Source organism: Frankliniella occidentalis, unplaced genomic scaffold, assembly GCF_000697945.3.
Source record: "Frankliniella occidentalis isolate FOCC.00 unplaced genomic scaffold, Focc_3.1 Scaffold16, whole genome shotgun sequence".
Taxonomy (NCBI): domain Eukaryota; kingdom Metazoa; phylum Arthropoda; class Insecta; order Thysanoptera; family Thripidae; genus Frankliniella; species Frankliniella occidentalis.
In genome coordinates, this window is record NW_026267146.1 from 911,212 (window position 1) to 931,214 (window position 20,003).

The following is a 20,003-nucleotide window of genomic DNA, read 5'->3' on the forward strand; positions in this document are numbered from 1 at the left end:
CACATCATTTTTTTATTTATTCATTCATTATTTTAGAGTGTAATTGTTGTTTGTTGCTGACAAGTAAAACCCCTTGTGAAGAAAGAAGGAAGAAGAAAAGGAGGATCATTCGTGAAAAAGGTTTTCATTCATCTTGCATACTTACGTGGGTTTGGTTCATTTCTGTATGCTGAAGTCCTGTTTCCTCTGTGAAATTTAGGATAGGCGCTAGAAGCGCTTTCAATTTCCTTTTTTTGAGGTGAGATTAAATATCTTTCCGAAGTCATTTTAATGAAAACTTGTTGTTGTTCTTGTACATTCCGTATTCTTGGTAGAGGTCTACTTCTACTTTTATTTGTTGTGCAAGTAATGTTGACTTATCGGTCTTCCTCTCTGACAAGCGCACAATATAAAGCTTATGTTCTTGTTCTATTCACCTCATAACTCTTCTTCTTCCGCTGCAATCGATGGAGTCAGCAATCCATTTCATTCACCGTTATTTTGAGGACAAGACGTTAGTAGTGTGACATAGTTGTCATAACCTTCATTCTTGTATCTTCTGGTTTGCTTTGTAAATAAACAAAACTTTTCCCTTAGCTAAAGTGTGATTCAGATCATTTTAGAAACGTGTCTGTAATGTTTAGAAACTCATTGCATAATTTTTTGGTTACAAGTTTAGTAATAATATTGTTGTCTCTTGTTTCATGACCCTGATGTCAATTTGGTGTTAAATGTCTTTTTCTTGCCCATAGTTTGAGCAGAAAAAGCTAACAGGGGAGACTATAATCTTACTAGTAATCTGTCTCATTTAGGTGTTTCCTCTCTTTCCCTCTTATTGTAGATAGAGCTTTGTATTATTCAGAAACATACTGACAGTTGCTATGGTTAAATGCCATTGCTTCAAATACACAAGACATCATGTTAGATCCCTTGCACCCCTTCATCTGTATCACATTTTTTATCTTTGTATATTTTTATGCTATATTTTTACTCCCTACAGGTCACACACCATAGGTCTCTCTGTATTTGTTTAAGACTGACAATTAATTTAGGGTAAGTATGTGCAACAAAGCTTCTCCTATTTTTGTCTTTGAAAGTTCTTTTTGTCATAATTTATATTGTTTCTCCTCAGATGCGTAGACAACGTGAGGATATGCAAGTAAATATGGCTGGATTAAGAAGACATATAATTAACATAGCCCACAACTACTCTTCCGCTCAGGTAAAGATCAAGCATTTGTACCAATTTTCAACTGTATTGAAATTTTTGCTTACATCAAATCTGTTGATTCAGGTTCTAGTTCGTGAAGCCACCAGTAATGACCCATGGGGCCCAAGCAGTAGACAGATGGCTGAAATTGCTGACCTTACATACAATGTTGTTGCATTCACTGAAATCATGCAGATGTTGTGGAAACGTCTGAATAGTGATGGACGCTACTGGCGACATGTGTACAAGTCTCTATTAGTTTTGGAGTATTGCATAAAAACTGGCTCGGAGAAGGTTTGTTTCTCTTTACAAACAACGAAATACAGAAAAAAATTAATTGAGACTGTGTTTAGTTGACTCATTCTCTTTCTTTTCTTTCTTAGGTGGCACAGCAGTGCAAAGAAAACATATTTTTTATTCAAACTCTGCAAGATTTCCAATACACTGAAGATGTTAAAGACTTGGGCAAGAATGTCCGTGAGAAGGCAAAAAGTTTAATTGCGCTTCTTAAGGATGATGAACGCTTGCGTAATGAGCGCGCTCGAGCCTTGAAAGCAAAGGAAAGATCTGCTCAAAATGCATCTGCTTTTGGCAGTGATGGGGGGGTGAGTTCTGTTCCTTTTTATTTAAAAATAACACTACATAGCCTAGTTGTCAATTATCCTCTTAAATTCAGGAAACTAAAATTCCATTTCTACTTCTTAACAGGATACACCTACTAGTCCTCCTTTTCTTTATGTGAGTAAAAATACAAAATGAATAAATTGAACCCAATTATGATAATTATGATACAGTAACTTTTACGAATTTTCCATCAGTGTCTTTTTCCTTGTTTATTACATGAAATTTAAAATGGCCAATGTGGGTTGTTTCAGGGTGGTTCATGGGGTCCTCCTCCAAGTGAAATGGAAGCAGCAGCAAGAGGTGAAATAATTATTTATATGGTATTGTAACACCTTATTTACGGCAAAGTCTCTAATTTTGACTACTTCACTTTTCTAGGAGTGGGCTCTGAACTTGAATGTGCTCGTCCGCAAACTGTGGGTGAGGAAGAGTTGCAGCTTCAACTTGCTTTGGCAATGTCACGCGAAGAAGCAGACCAAGAAGAACAGCGCAGACGTAGTGATGATGTTAGGCTGCAACTTGCTCTATCACAAAGTGAAGATGAATTCAAGTTAGTTGAATATTTGTTTAATGTGAGACACATTACTTAAATGTGTTGCATGAGGCATTTTTTTATTGTTATAGGAACATACCAGGGGCTGGTCCTGCCCCTCGTCAGACAGAGAAACAGAGCCATTTACTTGACCTTCTTGATGTAAACCTTAGCACAGTAGCAGGCCCATCATCTGCTGGTACTGTGGCTGGAGCAACTGCATCTGCGGTGGACCCATGGGGTATGCCTGCCCAACCTGTACCCCCTCGTCCACAGGTATGATCTCTTTTTTTTCCTGTTTAAATTCAGTCTTCTATTTGTACTGTCCGTAACTGTGTCCACTTTGTCACCTATAATATATCTGTAGATGGATCCCTGGGGTGTCCCTAAACCGTCCTCATCTGCTTCTACATCAACCGTTCTTGGTGCCGTAGCTCTGGCCCCACCAGTTTCCCATGATCCCTGGGCACCTCTAGAAACTACACCTTCTAAACCAGGTACATTCCAATTCCAATTTCTGCTATGTCGTAAGCTGAAGATAATTTTATTTGAATGCTCATTCTTTTTAATCTGCTACAGCTGTTGACCCATGGAAAGTTGTGTCATCAGTTGCACCTACAACTTCCCCACCCAAGGGTTCTGCAGCTGATCCATGGTCTCCTTCCTCTGCCTCCTCTGATCTTATTTCAACATCAAACAACTTGCATAGTCCAGCCAGTGATCTTGATGAATTTGACATTATTACCAATAGAGAAAGGCCTGGTGGAAATCAAGCAAGCAATATAAATACCACAAATAATAATAGCTCAGGTATGTCACTAGTGTCATATTAAATTAGATTATGATTATAGAAGCTAAATGTATTTAGTTTTTAATGGTTATTTTGAATGGTCGCATCAGATTCCCTAGATTTATCAGCTCTCGGCGATGCATTAAATGATTCTAAGCAAAGTGCTAAGAAAAGTCCACACAGCTTCCTTGGAGAAAACTCTTCTCTCGTCAACCTAGACAACTTGGTCACAGTTAGCCCAAAACCAACTGTGGCACCAGCCTCACAAGGTAGTGTTTGTGAACTTGTCTGTACTTCGTGTTTTAATCCTGCTCTGCTCTTATAGTTTCTATTTCTTTCAAAGGAGCCTTTGGAACTGTGAACCCTTTTTCTTCGGGTCCAGCTGCTCCAGCTACCGCGGGAACAACAAATAATCTTTTCCAACAGCAAGCTGTTGCTCAAGCTGTACGTCCAACAATCAATCAAATTCGCCAGCAACCATTTGGGTCAACTGGCACTCCTCAACCTTCAACAGGATTTAATCTTCCACAACCACTTCAACCTAATCCTTTCCTTTCTTAAACAGCCTTCTATGCCTGAGTTTGAGTGAAAATGTAACCCCAAAACTGTCTTAATTTTTGTTTTTGTGAACAAGATTAGGTGGCTAAGAACATTCCATTTTTATAATCAATTTTGTTTCAACCATTGATGAACTTAAATTATTGTTTTCAAAGATGTCTTCTCAAAGAAATTAAGAGCAGTTTTTACAAATGAAATATTTTTAAAATCAACTCTCAATCATCACTGCTTGGTTCTGTCGTACTTCTAGCTCTAATGAAAATAATCCAGTTCGTGATAACAGATGCCCTCATATGCTTTGAATCTTTGTTATTGAGTTTTATGATTGTTTTGTTTGTTTTTTTTTAATCAAAAAAAGACCATGCTCTATGATATAGATAGTCTAAAGTAATTACTATGATGTAAACCTATAAAACTGACATGGAATGCAATCCTTGTAATATTTTTTCTTTTGTCTTGTACACTTACCTTGTCACATCCTGATACGTGTTGGAAAAGTGCCTTTTTCCTCTTGAGACCAGTGCTTGGTAAGCTATTTCTTATGTATTTTTGCATTCCGTTTTTCATCATCATAATAGGTGATGTAAATTTTGTTTTTGTCTTTTTACTCATACTCAAGGCTCGGCTTAAGGCTGTTGGTTTTTAAACAACTTTCTTTTTAAAATAATGGAATTGAGGTTCTACTTTATTATTGATTAATTGTACTGTGATCCTACCAGACAAAAAAAATGTAATATATGTGGTAATGTTTTGACTACGAGCCTCAAGGTCTAATTAACCAGTGCAATTGTTTACTAATGGTATTAGCTTCTCCCTGTCATTAAGCTTAGTCCAAATACTAAGTGAGAGAACTTTCTGTGCGAGAAATTTATGTCTTGTGTCAATTGTGCATCTTGTCTGTTAGAAGATGCCTTGCATTTACTAATACATGTATTTTAGGGAAATATTGGTGTATTATGGTAGGGTGGTGAAAGTTCATATTTATTTGTTACTTCATGACTTCAGATATGATTTATATTTTGCTCTAAACATAGTGATATATCTCAGCAGTCTCTTTTTGAATGTTGAGAAGCGCTGTAAAAATTTGTCCATCTAAAGACTTTGTGCAAAACTGTTTCTTCTAGAGTTTGACCATGAAATTAATTCTCTACTTAGTTTTGAAGGGTGTATGGATTGTGTTTCCCCTCTAAAAGGTGGCTGCACTTGCTCAAGAGAGATGCCCGAATTATTTGCTTTCATCCAGAGTTTTCGTTTCTTTTAGTACCTCTTGTTTGGGAAGTATGCATGTTTATCATTAACACATTATACTCCTCATTTTGTTAGCCATTAGAAGTGGTTAACTTTGGCTTTTACCCGCTACATACAGTTAGGATAGGGATCTCAATGAATCTGTTGGTCTCTGTTCAGTATTGCATTGCATGCTTCTGCATCAGCCTTTCATTATTACTGTTCTGTAACATGTAATTACATTACATTTATTATATGTATGTCACTCTTCATGCCTTAAATCAATACCATATTTTATTTAAAGGTAAAGGACTTCTTTGTTTCTTTTGTAACTAAATTGTGACTATGATAGTGTCGCTAAAGTTTCCTGTAACTGTCGCTGCTTTGAGCAACTACATTACGTAAAAGAAGATTCAGGGCACAATACTTGATTGTACCGTTCTAACCATTTTAAATTGGTGCACATTCTTTTAACTGATCAAATGTAAGTTATTGATTGACAACTTTTGAAAGAGAAAATATTTTATGTAATTGACTGGCTTTATTCCCTTTCCTGTGATTGTGTCCGTTTTTTTGGCCTGACTGGTTACTTTCTCATTTTGTCTCGGCTGCTGAGGATTTTTTTTGTCAAAACATTCAAAACATTGATTCAAGTCCATGTATTTTTCATAGGTGATTGTCTTATGCGTAGCTTGCATATTCAAATATAAGATAAAACAAAATATCCTGAGGCGGCTTCTTTCCTTGTACGTCATCTTTTATTGACACATTGTTGTTATGACTATTACCTACTAAGAATGTATGTCCGTCTATTCTGGTTTGTCTATCTCTTTATGTAACACTATGGGGCTAAGACTGACACTTAACATGCTCATATGTTTCTAAACTGTCTGGCTTCACCCAGTGATAGTAGAGCATGTTAGGAAAATATGCTTCCCTCCAAAATTCCTAAGCATAACTCTGTGAATTACTTTCAAGGATCAAAGTAAAAATCTATCATATTTATACTTCATCAAAGGTGCTGTTCACTTTTGGGAATAGGATGGTGGTTTGGTCTTAGCCATTTTATCCTCAAATTTGATTGGTTTTCAATTTTCTTGAATCAGTAGTTTTCTGTATGAGAGTATGTACATAAGAATGTATCATAATAAATATATATTGAATATTAAATTTATTAGTTGGTGAAAACAATATTTTTGTATATTATTGGAGACTAATTATCATTTTTTTAAATGGATCAAGCCGGAGGATAGTAATTCAGCACTTGTTGGTGAATTAATTTTCGGCCTGCGCTAGCAAATCAAGTGTTGTGTAGTTAACTTTAATCAAACCTATCAATTTTCTAGTGTCCAAAATGTTTTTAATCATTGTAGATACTGACGTAGTGAGACTCAGCAGAGCATTTATTTTACTGTCTTGTACAGCATACTTTTAAATTGAATTAGTTATTAAAGGGTGTAATAGTATAAAAGACTTCTGATTAAACTTCCATCGCTTTTGTTATCAAGCAGTTTCCTGTTTTGTTTTGATGATTGAACTGAAATTCATTAAAGTCTAGGTAAAAACGTTATCTTGCTAATCAGTAATAAGATTTATTTCTGTCGTGAGTTTTCCAGCAATACAGAAAGTACACAGCTGCTCTGTCAGTCACTCAAGGGAAAGGTGGTTCAGTACATAATATAGGTACAATTTGTACACACGCTCATTAAACAGAAATAAACTATTATTAACTGGCACTTAAGACAAGTTGAAACCTATGAAGCAAATTAATATAAACTATCACATTAATTTCATAGACTCACTTTGTAGATAGGAACTCACTGGATGACCATTTCGAAACAGGGAGTTGGACAAGAATGAAAAATATAACGGAAATGAAATGTCATTACAGACACATTATGTTAGAAACACTGTGCAACAATCAATCACAGTGGAACTTGACTCCTGAAAGTTCACCTAACACTTTCTCCAAATCCCAACAAGAAATTTTCTTTTAAAGAGTTGAAACTAAAAAGATCTACAACTACAGATATCAGTTCTACTGGTCAAGAGTAAATAATAATTTAGAAAGTCAGTCTGGGCTTTGATATCAGTCTGAGCAAACCTTCCAATAGCATTCCCTGTTTCAGATCAAGACATCAATGCATGTGAGCGAAAACTTTTCTTTAGTAGCATGCTCTTCTACCTGAATTGCTATATCACTGAAAATAATGATGCATTCAGAGGAAAAGCATTGATGCTGATTCGTACCTAAAAACAGACATCATGTGCCATAAAATCTTAATCAGATCACAAGTTGATGTTCAACAGACAAGCAGACAAGTCTTTCAGGACACAAACTTTGAGTAAATAACTACCTTATTACACCATGCAAAATCACTGATTTTATTTATTTTTTGATTTTTTTTTAAAGTTGACTTAAGTACAGCTCATGTTTGTTGAAGTAACATGATCAATAGAAAGCCTTATACTCCAAATAGTAAAAAAGGCTATCAAAGTGGAGCAAAATCACAATTACAGTTCTTTCAGCAACATTTTATTCAATTCAGTAATTCACTGATTCTGTGACTCTTTCCAAACAAATACAACAAGATGAGAAAAAAAAATGAACATACAAAAAATGTGAGTGAACAGGTAACCAAAACAATTATAAATATTTCAAAGAACATAAAAATGTTAATACAAAAAAAAGGAGCGCGATATTTGACAGAATCCTGCACAAAGGAATTACAGAAGTTGAATATTCATGCACTTTAAACAGTTCTATGAAAGGAACAAAAAAAAAAAAAAAAAAAAATACTCCGCAAATCAGAGGTTTAAGTCATGCAATAGCTTCAAGTTATGCAAGAAATCTTGCATGTTTTACATTAATTTGCATACAACACATACTCACATTCAAATCCCACATTCTCATAAAACAGATCACAGTCCACACACACAAGCATTCTCGCACATACAGGAATCATACTTAGTCATATGCACATTCACACTTATCTCTAGCCCATTAGAAACAGTACGGACTTGGTGTCAACCACTTTCATCTCTTTTGATTCTGGGCAACACAGTTCAAATCTTGATCGTAAGCTTACACTTTAAAAGAGCTTGTAGCACTATGGAATCTCATTAAGTATAAACGTCTGAGTATTATTTAAAAAAAAAAAAATTAAGATGGCAATGCTACTTTTTAAAAAAATTCAACGATACTGGTACCAATATGTTTTTGAACATATTCAGAGGTAGGCAAAATTAGATTCAAATATTACTACGAAGAACCAACCATAAAGATCACAGATAACGAAAGGAAGAGATGTTCCACTTCAGAAGTAACAAATTTTAAATGGTTAAATTTTCTCAACACTGTCTACTAGAGCATAAAGATGATGCTTCAAGTTGGTCTACAAAATATCATATCAAAGTCAATGAAGAAAATCTAGCAGTAGCTCTCTGCCCCTTCCCCAACACTTCTACAACACCCCCCTCCTTCCCCCCCGCCCATTAAAAAAGAAGTTGATTGACACTTGGTTAAAGTTACAGAGAAAAAAGTCAAGAATAGGAATTAAAATAGAAAGAGAGCTTGTAGAAACCAAAAACTTTGCCTTGGATATGACACTGTTGATCTCTTCAACATTGCCCACCTCTGATGGTATCAGGAATATCACAATAACCACCGTAGTGATGAACTACAGAGTTCCAGTATCGAAATATTGATACTCAAATAACAAGGAATGGTCTATTTTTAAAAAAATGCCAACAGGCGAACAAGCAGGAGACAACACAACAAATAGATAGATTTTGATGTTTGAAAATGTGATTTACACCATAACAATCCTTTATAACACAACAAATATAACTATAAGGAAGGGGGCTTCAGCATACTGTCCATGACAAAGACTCACCATGGTCAAGGAACACTTTTGATGGTATTACTCAGAACACCTTCTGCACATACAATTTGTGATGTAAAACATTCCAATTTTCCAATAAAAAGGATTGTGTAGACGTCCTAGAATCTCTATGTGAAAACCTTCCAATCTGAAAGAATAATAGACAAAATTTGAGATTTAAATTAACACAATGGGGATGAGAACAAAATTGGAATGCTATTGAAAATTAAAATAGATATGAGATAAATTGACACAATTGGTAGAGAATCGAATTCTTGGCATGGACAGAAGGAGAAGAAAACCAAAGAGGAGATGCAATCAGATCCTTTACCGAGGAATCAAGCAAAGAAAAACAAATGAAGCTGAAATAGCATCAGTATGTACTATGTACTTAGAAACTGCAAATTACGAAAGTATTGCACTACTCCATAATCAGTTAAGTTATCTGTCTTAGATCAATCCTTTCAGAAAAACCACAACAACTGGAGGCTAGAACCTGTTCACTCTCTTAAATGTTTCCACTTTGTTATTTAACTTTGAAATTTGGGAGCTTACAATAAAATTTAAATTATCACGATAAGGCAAATAGATAAGATTAAATTATCACTCTTACAATCTAGGGTTGCCAATTGAATGGTAGAAATTAAAGAGAATTAACAGAACCTAGGAGTTAACACTAACAAAGTGATGTAATTTGTGGAAACTTGGACTGATACGTACACAAACGATATGTAAATTAATACCACATGTTTGTCTACAGGATGTGGGTCTTTGTTGTCATCTCTGGTTTAACTTCCCACAAAAAGAAAAAAGGTATCAATGTAACAAAAGGCTACACAAGCTAACAACAAGAAAAACCAGTGAAACCACAGAGTGACTGTCTTCAATCTGGTCATATCCACACTTTTAATCAAATAACCCATTCTAAAAGAATAAGGTCAGTGCACAATAGTGCTCTCCTGTTCATGACATATTAGCCACAAAATACAGTAACACAGAACTTCATGAACCAATCATTGTCATTCCTGATTTCCTCAAACTAAATGAGAGGATCTAACTTGACTAAACATTATCACATATCTAGGAGCATAAGAGCGATTTTTGCACTTAATATGTCACAGAAGAACAATGCTTCCCTTGAACTGCTGATAGCAAGTGAATACATCCAAATGCACACTCAGTTCCATGGCAATTCAAAAAAAAAAAAGAAAAAAAAAGTATAAAAAAAATTGTAATATGATGGCCAGTTAGTGTTGAAATAACCAAAGCCACCATAAACAGAATTTTCTATACCAAACTCTCAATGGAGACAATTAAGGAACATTTAGTGTGAAACAAAAACATCTCCAAGATAGAAATGAGAGATGTGACAAATAGATTGAAATATAGTCAAGTCTTTTTCAAACATTCTAGATATTTGGGAACGCTTGCAGCAATCCACATTTACAAACAAAGAGTCTAATAATTATGAGGGGCAACCCTGATTGAAAGATGTCTGAGTTTCAATATAAAATTCCATAAAATTAAAAGTTTACCAGAATGTGTATCCACCCTCACTGCCGCCAGCCAAGTACGAGCCTTTCTTCTGAGAAAGTGCAACTCCATGGCCAGCCATTGCTGCCAGTTGAGCTGCATTAGGAGCTACTCCCGGGGGTGACTGTGGGATGACCTGTTGCGCAATTCCATCAAAACGTGCACCTGGATCATATGCCCCCTGAAATAGCACAGATACGTGATTAGTGAGAGATAGAAAACAAATGCAGCAACAGACAGGTACATGACAAACAGTAACTAAAGATACTTACAGGAACCATGATGGTTGGTCTGAACTGTTGAGCGGCCGCTGGCGGCATGCCTGGATAAGCATAGGCAGCTAGAGATGGGTAGTAGGCAGCCTGCATAGGATTGTAAGGGTTCGGGTAGCCAAGGTAACCAGGATATCCTTGAGCTGCATACATCTGTGCAGCAGCAGCAGCTGCAGCAGCTGCAGCTCCAGGAGGGTACATCTGTAGCACAAAATAATATTGTTTATTCATTCATTCTTTCAAGTAACACAGATAAAAGAAGTAATTTTCACAACAAAGTTCAAAAACTTTCGAAAACACACCTGTTGTCCAACCATATGGTGATTTAACGTTTGATCATATGTAGGTGGTGGACCCTGAGCCTGGGCTTGTGCCGCAGCCGCCGCGGCATAGAGTTGAGCCTGTGTCGGGAAGACTCCATATGGACTAGAAGTGGGCACTACAAGAAAAACACAGAAACACCATTTCATTATTGCAGAAATTACCAAAATATGACTCCAAGTATGATTTCAAAGCAAGGGTGACTCACCACCATATGCTGCATGGGAAGGGCCTTGCACAAAGCCTTGGGGTGGCTGAGGAGGAGCACCGGGGTAAGGAGCTGCAAGAGAAATCAAAGAAAGAATGAGATGCTGACTATACAAGAGGTGTGTTGCCTCAACCAAAGAGGCAACTGGTCCACTAATGAGGCTGAATCTTTACTTGTGAGAGATCACTCTGGCAACTGATTTCTCTTACTTTAGGAAGGTTAGACCTTACAAAATATTGATGTATGCAGAAATAAATTTCTTGAGATCTGATACAAATTAGACAAAAAATATGGAAAAAATAAGATGGATCTGTATTATTTGGTCTTAATGAACTTGAGAAATCAAAATAAAGAAATTTTGGTCAAAGCGCTATTGTGTGGCAAAAGCAGGTTTCAAGGTACTCAATAGAATTGACAGATTGTACAAAGTTACAATTAATGTTTATGACATGCTGTCAACAACTTCATATTAAAGCAAATGAAAAAACAATGAAAAGTGAACTATTGAGGACTGATTTACAAAGAAATCACTATTGATATGAAAGAATGACATTAATCAGCACTAATTTATCAAGGCAACAAATGGAATTGAATGGTCAAGTGAATAGGACCAAAAGTTTCATGTTGAACAAGAGCACACAAACTGCTGAGCTATTCAAACATTTTATGGTACCAAACCTTTGCCAGAGTAAAAGATGATTCATAGTTTCCAGAGAAAAATCTGATGAATGCATCTGATACCATATACAATAAGGCTTTGAAATAAAAACCAAAAATAAAAATAATAAAAATAATAGAACATGTACAGCTAGCTGCAGCATGCATCTACCACCAACACTAAAGCACTACAATTCAGTAGGTGAACACTTTGTGGAGAAAAAAAAAACAAAAACAAATAAAACAAATGCAACACAAACAGCCAAACATTGTGCATGAAGTAGGAATAGGTTGGCAGCTTCATCAAAAGGTAATTTGAGACAAATTTTGAATATTTAAAAAAAAAAGTAGTTCTCATGAGAAAGGGCACCCCCCCTTGTGTTCCAAGGAAGTAGTTCAAATACCACAAAAAGAAAGGTAACGGGTGATCAAGAATCACAAAAATATTGTTAAATATCTTTCTGTCGCAGAAAAAAACCAAGCTGCCAAGCCCACTACATCAAAGAATGCAATATAGAATGAAAACCTCAAGACAGAGACAAGGGGAAAATTTCAGACAGATTCATTCACTTCAAAGTAGTAGAATGTAACAATGTAAATAATATAAAAAAACTCCTTAGTTTGACTGAAAGAAATTTGATGAAAAACTTGGATATTGAGTCAATGAGCTAAAGTTTAATGTCTCTTGTTTGAGAGTTCCAAAACATGCCAAGTCTAAAATGCTCATGCACTCTACAAGTGAGTTAGTTAAGATTTCATTTTGCACACAAACTTCAATACAAAGTATGCTCACATTGTATTTGTGTACACTACTGGTTCTCTACATCAACAGTTGGGAAAGGCTGAAGTTCAATCAATTTTAGTTTTAATTGTCAAAATATAAAAGGAAATCTTGAATTGCAGATGACATTATCTTTAGAGCTAGACAAAAAGGGGCACTACAGAACCCGCCTTTTATTTAAAATCTTTCATAATGTAAGAGTTTCCTTAGTTAATTCATAGGATTGTGGAACACCACAAGTTTTAGAATGTAATAAATGGAAAATCAGCCTTTAGGCCCACCAAAATATTTTACTGCTACCATGTGCACTTGCTAATTATAAATGATAAAAGAAGTTAGTTTATTTACTCACACCAAAACCTACACTATTCATGCATTATACACAAAACATGCTAATGAACCAATGCTCAATTTGTGTAATGTGTCACTTTGCTGTCATCAAAATTGATTTTTGGCCACATCATAGAGGCTCAAAACTAATATAAGAATGTTTCAGAATTAAAAATATATATGAGCTGTATTTGAGCAGTGGTTTAATATTATGCTAAGTTATAGACATGCACTAATAATCCTAAACAGGCACACATATTTATCAAATTGAAAATATCAACTCTTTAACTTTGTCATTGATTGTTACTGTCTTGTGAATTACTATATTTTCTAGTGCCTGTTCAGGTTAAGGGTTAGTAAATAAGAAGTCTACAAGCATTTAAATCTGTACAGTCCCAAACAATAATGAAAATTTAAAAAAAAAGACATGCTCTAAGTAATAATTTGCTTCCTTTGTGTTTTTGAAATAAAAATTTACTTGAAAAATGTAAAACAAATGATAAAATGGGATGGGATATTGTAAGATTACATCTAAAGTTTCATTTCACACATAGAGCCAAGGAGAATATAAAATGTTATTTCACACAACAAACAGGTAGTTCCTGGGTGTGACCAACTAGAGATCAAACTTGTAATAGTTACACCAAATTTGATAGTTTACAGGTATGGTTTGCACTTTAGCTTGGCTTTTCTCTCTCTCTTTTTCATTGGTTGAATCCATGAAATAAAGAGTTTTTCAATATCTCAATAGCACAGCTGTATGTGTGAAAAAGAACAGGAAACAAATAAAAAGTTATCACTTTGCATACAGAAAGGCGCTTTGTGAACATTGACTAAGCAAGACACATGATTGCATCATTAGCCCCACACAAATGCTCCCACTTTTCCAAGAGCGGGATAGCAAGGACTGTGAAATACTGTTCAAGTGAACTCAGAATAGTTATAAATAACACACTTTACATGAAATAAAAAGTAATTAGCTTAAAAAAAATGTGTATGAAAACACACTAAATTTAGATGGGAGCAAGAATATAATAGATTCACTATCCAATTAAATGATTTTTAACTTAATCCTGGTACCTCAAACTGTATTCCACATTCCAGAAAATAACAATGGATTATAGTGCCAAATAAACACCATCGTGACAATGTTGGTTGGTAAAACCCAACAAAAACTACAGCAGAAATCTGCTAGATGGTAGCAAGAGGACAAGTGAGAGCTTATGCATCAATCATTTATTTATAATGAGTTAGAAATTAATATCACAACCAAAAGGATAAACAGCAGTGCAAAGGCACTAAATTATGATGAATAGAAAAAACTGATATAATTGATGTTAAAGCTCCCTTGAAAATGACCTTATTACAGTACGGCATGCACTGTGCTGATATGAAACTCCAAACAGCACAAGACCAGGGGATTCGTCTGATTTACTTATTCCAAATTGTGACTTTACTTGACTTTGAAAACTCACAATATCAACATTGACAGCATGAAGAAATTAAAATTTTGTTAAAATTGAAGAAGTGCGCTAGGACCATGACCATACTGGTAAAGAGGGCACATATACACCAAACCGTAGCAAATCTCACACCTCGGTGCACAGTCCCTTAGCACTTCTCTGCTAGGCATCCTCATTCTACCATCCATTCATGCAAAAATCTCACATCATTGTTGACAAGAAATAATGACTTTCTTAAGAAAAAAAACATGTTGCACTCCAATTGCTACGCTAATGGTAAAAAAATAACTAGTGAAGGAGATTATAAGACAAGCAACCAGCCAGTTTGGTAAAAGAAACACTTAGAAGAGGTATTTATGGTTTAAATACGCTGTCACTGGTTTTATGGTTTTCGCTAGTAACAGGCCGATCCCCTCGCCAGAAAACATCCATCAAGAAGGAAGCTGGAATGAATAATTAGCATTGATTTACCCTCCAAAAAAGATATCAGTAAAACGTGCACGAATCATAAAACCGATAATTATCTCGGTGTCGTCGATCGTGGGTCAGCACATTTTTCCAAAGAATGGAAGCACTGCTCTTTGCCTAGTGTTAATGGATCAGTGCTGGAGTCCTCTGGAATAAAAAATGCAACACATACGAGAAGGATGTACAGTCTGAATACTAAAACTTAAGTACCACCAGACCCATCCCTAACTTTTATGAATGAGGACTAAGTCAAGTTACATTTAATACAATATGTAAGCACTCAAAGTTCTAAGATCAAATTTTCAAATAAACATTTTGGGGAAATTGATTTAACTTTTAAGATATTTTGAGGATCTGGGGGTACTTTGCTGTCTATGATCACTTAAATTGTAGTACGTTTACTTTCACACTGAATGTAACGAAGAAACCCTTATAGTTAAAGGAAGTATCTTAGATGAATAACTGATATAGTTAAGGCCGCAAAAAATGATGGTGTTAAACACGCTAGGAAATTAAGTATCGATTTCAAATTAATTTACGCTATCTGCTATCCTGAATATTCCACCATAATTGTGAACTGTTCAAAACAAACGCATAAATTAAAGTTTACTTTTTAAATTGTGAGCCTTTCACATCTTTTAGAAAATAACAAACACTATCCACAACACATTATCATTCATCGCACATAGATTACCATGACATGACAAAGAGATCTCTGAAAAAGCTTTAGTAAGCAATCTATTTAACAATGGCAACATATAAAATTTCTGAACAAAACATATTAACTCCCCTGTGTTTGTATCATGTACGCAAGCTTTAGAAAATAAAACAAATTTTTGTAGTAAATAGAAACTACTTATACTGGGGGCAAGGCCACAGAACATCAATACTTATGAAGCTAGGCCATGAAAAACTTAACAAAGTGTAAGATCGTAAATTAATTGTAGGGCGCGCACACTGGACTCAGGCAACAAATAGCCACGAACCACAGAAAACCAAAATATTCGCCTAAATATAAATTTGTGTACTTCAATTTGGGTGGCCATTTTGTTCGCGAAGGGTGGATGTAGGGAAGAATTATTGATTTGTTCCCTTGTACACAAAAAATCCTAGCAGAAGTAAGAGCCAACACGGTGTTTGAGCTCTGCATAAAATAAACTAAGAGATAACATATTTCAAGATACGGCTCATATTCTGCTTTTGTTATTAGAGCAAAGTCTTGAGTGGTCCAGCGCCAAGAGGGAACAGCAGGGCGGATGCCCCCGTATCATTAACAATGAAGATCTGACAAAACAGTAAATCCTTAAACTTTATATACTACTAATAAATTAGATGCTTACCCTTCTTTTCTGCCATTGCTAAAGGTAATGCAAGTTCAACTGGGTTAAGCAATGAGCAAGACTTCGTCTGACACCAAACGAATCCGTATTGTCAAACGAAAATAAATCACTTGAATCTCGAAAAGATAGAACTGCGACGCCAACGTACAAGAGATTCACTCTCACTGCACCACGATTCACCAAAATTTTCTGTACAGTCACGTAAACGTAAAGCGCACATAAGGTATACACAGCCAATATTGCCTCGTTTACGTTTCAAATCGAAGTAAGTAAAATCTTTTAAACATTTACGATACAAAATATTTATGACAAAACCAACCAAAATACAAAAGTAGAATTAGTATTTGTGGACGTCGTCTTGGCCGTCTGCAGTCAATGCACGATCAGCTTGACCAACTTTCCTTCTCATATCAAATAACTCTCAATGCCGTTATTTATCTTCTCTCTTTCTTTAATGGAAAAACTACTACATCTAATCACATCTGTAAGCCTAAGTTGGCGGAAGGTGGAAGATTTCAGTTCATTTTTAATTGAGTATGCATCGGCTGATACGAAATGATGTTGCTTAAATTTCCGTCCCTTCCCCCGCTCTATCCAGAATATTTCCCGCCCGCCCGCACTCTGCGCGCTCCGCGTGCTCAAAGAAGTCGTAGCTTGTCAAAGAGGTAGATGGAAGGAAAATGAAAGAAAGACACGAAATCTCAAGGCAGAGCTATTGTTTTCTCATTTTCGAGGATAAAAAATATTCTACAGTCGAACGAGCCGATTGCATCATCTAAATGAAAGCTGGTCGCTGGTTCTCACACAAGGCTCCGTGCACAAGGAACTGACTAGGAGATGGTTTGTTGTATTTATATAGCAAAGGATTAACAGCTAAACAAAAACTGTGATTTGTATTGCTTGAGATATTTTTACAAGATGCTCCTTGTATCAAGTTTAGGGTATAGTGTTTTCTGTAATTCTCGCAGGGAATAAAATTCTCTTATAATATAACTAAAAATGGTTTTATTTGCTTAAAGCTACAATTTTGACACAAGCGTCTAGTGGAAATGTTACTGGGAATTATCTTTCATGGAAAAACTAAAAAAGAAGTAAGCTTTTGTACCATAGGTATTACCTATAGAAGGGCAGATCAACTTTTTAGCTCATAAATTTATCCTTGTTTTGTGAGAGAATTTTAGCAGAAGACTTTGCATCTAAAAACAAACTTCCAACTTCTTGAACATCTTCTTTGGAAATAGTGGAACGACCATTTACCCTAGCAGTGAGTGATGCTGGAGTGAGAAGCTGTACTGCATACCTATGGGATAAAAGAAATTTTAGACACAAATCAACCACAGAAATAAATAGCCTTATAAATTCCTGGATTAAAATATTCTTTTACTTACCGTAAGGTTGAATTGCTTCCAATTTCACTTAATAAAGACGAAGCATCTTCTTCAACCACTAATCCTTCTGTTTGTGCTCTCAGCTTTAGAATAAGTTCCAACTCATTTCGAGCATATGGCAAAGTACGAATAATAAGTAAACGGTCTAACAAGTCAAGCGGAACACCATGAGGAGATAAAATGTCTTCTGTACCCCTAAAAGAGAAAAGAAAAAGGTAGACATTCAAGGCTTACAAAGCAGCTCCACACGACAGTAATGAATTCAGACTCACCTAATAACACATCGTCCTCTATTGGTGGCAAATATTACAATTGGGGCAATGGCACTCTCAAGCGCTCTGTGAAGATATGTGAAACATTCAATGTCCAGCATGTGTACTTCATCAATAAAAAGAACTCCGGGAACTAGTTCAGCAATTCCTTGATCAATATACTTGTTAACAACTTTGTTAATTTCTTTCCTTAATTTGTCTGTGGAAGCATAATTGAAACTATCAAAGACTACACCTACAAAACTTTCAAAAAATAAATTTCATATGTAGAAAAAAATTACCAGTAATTTCTGTCTTTTTTGGCTTCATTAACTGCCCCATCATTGATAAAATATCTTGTCCACCTTGAGGTCTTGCATTTGCTACATCCAAATCATGAAGTGTAACATCTTGGATAACTTCTTTCTTTTTGTGTACATCACCTTTAGGAAGAGGAACATATTCTTCAGCCTGAGAGAAAAGACATTAGTATACTATTGATGGCGCTGAAACTATTTTTAAAAATATTTTAAGACATGAAAAGAAAGATAAAAATTTCACCTCAAGATCAAATTCAGTAGCATAGCTGTCACTTCTTCCTTGACGTTTCACAGCTCCACTATTGGCTTCGATGTAAATAACATCACCTCCCTCCACCTTTTCTTTTTGTAAGGATTCATAAACAGATGGGTCAAGTTTCAATTGCTTTGTACCCTTGGCAGTCTTCAGTCCAATGATGACATGAGAAACAGTTTTGCCATATCCTGTGAGGAGATAAATAGGGTAAAATATTACACTGAAACTAAGAAACACTACTAGTATATAATAATTTAGTAGCAATAAAATTATGTACCTCCCAAAGGATTTTCAGTTTCAACTGGTGTTAGTTCTGTAACTTCTCCCTCATAAACCTCTTTTGTTTCCTTGATTCTAAGGCCAATTGCTCTTCGAAAATTTTCCATTAATACTTCTGTTTTTTTAATTTCTGAGCTGTAGACCTCAGATCCAACCATCGGACAAAACGGAACCTTAAAAAAGGAAAAAAATAAATTTACATTGTATTCCTTGTTGATACAATTATGTGACGGTAACAGCAACATTTCAAATAAAAATAAGTACCTTGCTGCCCAGTTCCTGCGCAATAGCCAAGGCAACAGCTGTTTTCCCTGTGCCTGGAGGTCCAGCTAAAAGGACAGCACGGCCAGCCATCTTCTTGGATCTGATCATGTCCACGACGATACCAGCAGCCTGTTCAAAAACAAACATAAGAGCAAGGTTGACAACTTTTGCTTGTAACAAATTTCGAGTAAAATTCACTTCTAATTAATTGAATAATTGATTCAATAGCTAAGCGTGCATCACAACTATAGAATCATATAGAGTAGGAATGGGCATGATTTCAACCAGTGTGGGGTAAAAGAGGTTAGTAAGGCCTGACAGAAAATGAGTGGTAAATTATACGGGCATATTAAACGGGTTTAAGAACCAATCAATGTATTTATCGAGTAAATGTACGCAATCGATCTAAATTTACAAAGAAATTTCAATACATAGTGTAAAAAATCAGTATGTTCATTACCTCACGTGCATCTTTCTGCCCGACCAAGCCGGCCGCCATATCGAGCGCGAGACCATTTTCGTCCAGCCCAAGTCCTTTAATGTGACTGTGTGCAGAAATCCTCTGGGTTTTCGCCGTACTCTTCACCTCTTCGATTTTCATCTTAAACGAAGACTATCAATCAACTCACGAACGAAAACTTAAAATGCGAGCCTGTGTGACGAGTGACGCTCTAGCAGCCAGCAGAGCAAGTTTTTGTTTCCATAACAACAACAAACGTGGAGTGGAAGGGCAGACAGGAGACTCGAGAACCACATCCGCGACTCCCGGGAGAACTCCTCCATTCGACGTGTACCAAATTTTGTTCACGCAAGTACGCAAGTCTTGGCGTCGTTCCCAGTGCACATCCCAGGGTCATCCGGGGTAAAAGTTGTACCAGGTGGCTGATTAACACCGCGCACTTCTGTGGTTAGACTGTACCGCACGCAGGAGTGCGGGAGGGTTTCCGACTCGCCCGGCCCGTAAGGCGCCGTGGACAGGGGCGATAGGCAAGCCCGCCCGCACTCCTGCGTGCGGTACAGTCTAACTAGGATCGACGTTTCCGATTTATCCTTATTGTTTTAGTGAAT

General features: G+C 36.0%; 3 protein-coding genes across 5 annotated transcripts; 1 reads left to right on the forward strand and 2 right to left on the reverse strand.

Annotated features, from left to right (window-relative positions):
* Nucleotides 1-77: 77 nt before the first annotated feature.
* On the forward strand, nt 78-6,490 carry LOC113206078 (epsin-2). Of its 2 annotated transcripts, none has more exons than XM_026421979.2 (13): nt 78-238; nt 980-1,032; nt 1,112-1,201; nt 1,274-1,483; nt 1,573-1,794; nt 1,898-1,927; nt 2,065-2,113; nt 2,192-2,363; nt 2,438-2,621; nt 2,713-2,842; nt 2,925-3,155; nt 3,246-3,404; nt 3,479-6,490. In XM_026421979.2, exons 3-13 carry the CDS (start codon nt 1,112-1,114, stop codon nt 3,694-3,696), a joined length of 1,695 nt encoding a protein of 564 aa, XP_026277764.1. In that variant the 5' UTR covers nt 78-238; nt 980-1,032; the 3' UTR covers nt 3,697-6,490. The 2 variants fall into 2 exon arrangements, with proteins under 2 accessions (XP_026277764.1, XP_026277792.1); XM_026422007.2 differs by lacking the exon at nt 78-238 and adding an exon at nt 328-493.
* Nucleotides 6,491-7,434: 944 nt separating this feature from the next.
* Nucleotides 7,435-16,334, reverse strand: LOC113206096 (DAZ-associated protein 2). Of its 2 annotated transcripts, XM_026422028.2 has the most exons (6): nt 16,178-16,334; nt 11,139-11,210; nt 10,912-11,048; nt 10,610-10,810; nt 10,340-10,518; nt 7,435-8,952 (listed from the first exon to the last, which is right to left on the reverse strand). In XM_026422028.2, coding segments are annotated over exons 1-6 (606 nt in total). In that variant the 5' UTR covers nt 16,194-16,334; the 3' UTR covers nt 7,435-8,951. The 2 variants fall into 2 exon arrangements, with proteins under 2 accessions (XP_026277813.1, XP_026277806.1); XM_026422021.2 differs by having other exon boundaries at nt 7,435-10,518.
* An 831-nt stretch (nt 16,335-17,165) lies between these two features.
* On the reverse strand, nt 17,166-19,649 carry LOC113206070 (ruvB-like helicase 1). The gene is made up of 8 exons (XM_026421968.2): nt 19,396-19,649; nt 18,936-19,064; nt 18,670-18,844; nt 18,378-18,580; nt 18,119-18,287; nt 17,838-18,036; nt 17,566-17,760; nt 17,166-17,477 (listed from the first exon to the last, which is right to left on the reverse strand). Exons 1-8 carry the CDS (start codon nt 19,534-19,536, stop codon nt 17,318-17,320), a joined length of 1,371 nt encoding a protein of 456 aa, XP_026277753.1. The 5' UTR covers nt 19,537-19,649; the 3' UTR covers nt 17,166-17,317.
* Between the last annotated feature and the right edge of the window lie 354 nt (nt 19,650-20,003).

Bases quoted from the DNA above. Each gene is read 5' to 3' on its own strand.
- LOC113206078 (XM_026421979.2), top strand. From the start codon at position 1,112: ATGCGTAGACAACGTGAGGATATGCAAGTAAATATGGCTGGATTAAGA. The intron at 1,928-2,064 runs GTGAGTAAAAAT...GGGTTGTTTCAG, and splicing joins CTAGTCCTCCTTTTCTTTAT to GGTGGTTCATGGGGTCCTCC. The intron at 2,622-2,712 runs GTATGATCTCTT...ATATATCTGTAG, and splicing joins CTGTACCCCCTCGTCCACAG to ATGGATCCCTGGGGTGTCCC.
- LOC113206096 (XM_026422021.2), bottom strand. The intron at 11,049-11,138 runs GTGAGTCACCCT...TTTTTCTTGTAG, and splicing joins TTCCCATGCAGCATATGGTG to TGCCCACTTCTAGTCCATAT. The intron at 10,811-10,911 runs GTGTGTTTTCGA...TTTGTGCTACAG, and splicing joins ACCATATGGTTGGACAACAG to ATGTACCCTCCTGGAGCTGC.
- LOC113206070 (XM_026421968.2), bottom strand. From the start codon at position 19,536: ATGAAAATCGAAGAGGTGAAGAGTACGGCGAAAACCCAGAGGATTTCT. The intron at 18,288-18,377 runs GTGAAATTTTTA...CTTTTCTCTCAG, and splicing joins CTACTGAATTTGATCTTGAG to GCTGAAGAATATGTTCCTCT. The intron at 18,037-18,118 runs GTAATTTTTTTC...ATGCTTCCACAG, and splicing joins AAAAAAGACAGAAATTACTG to ACAAATTAAGGAAAGAAATT.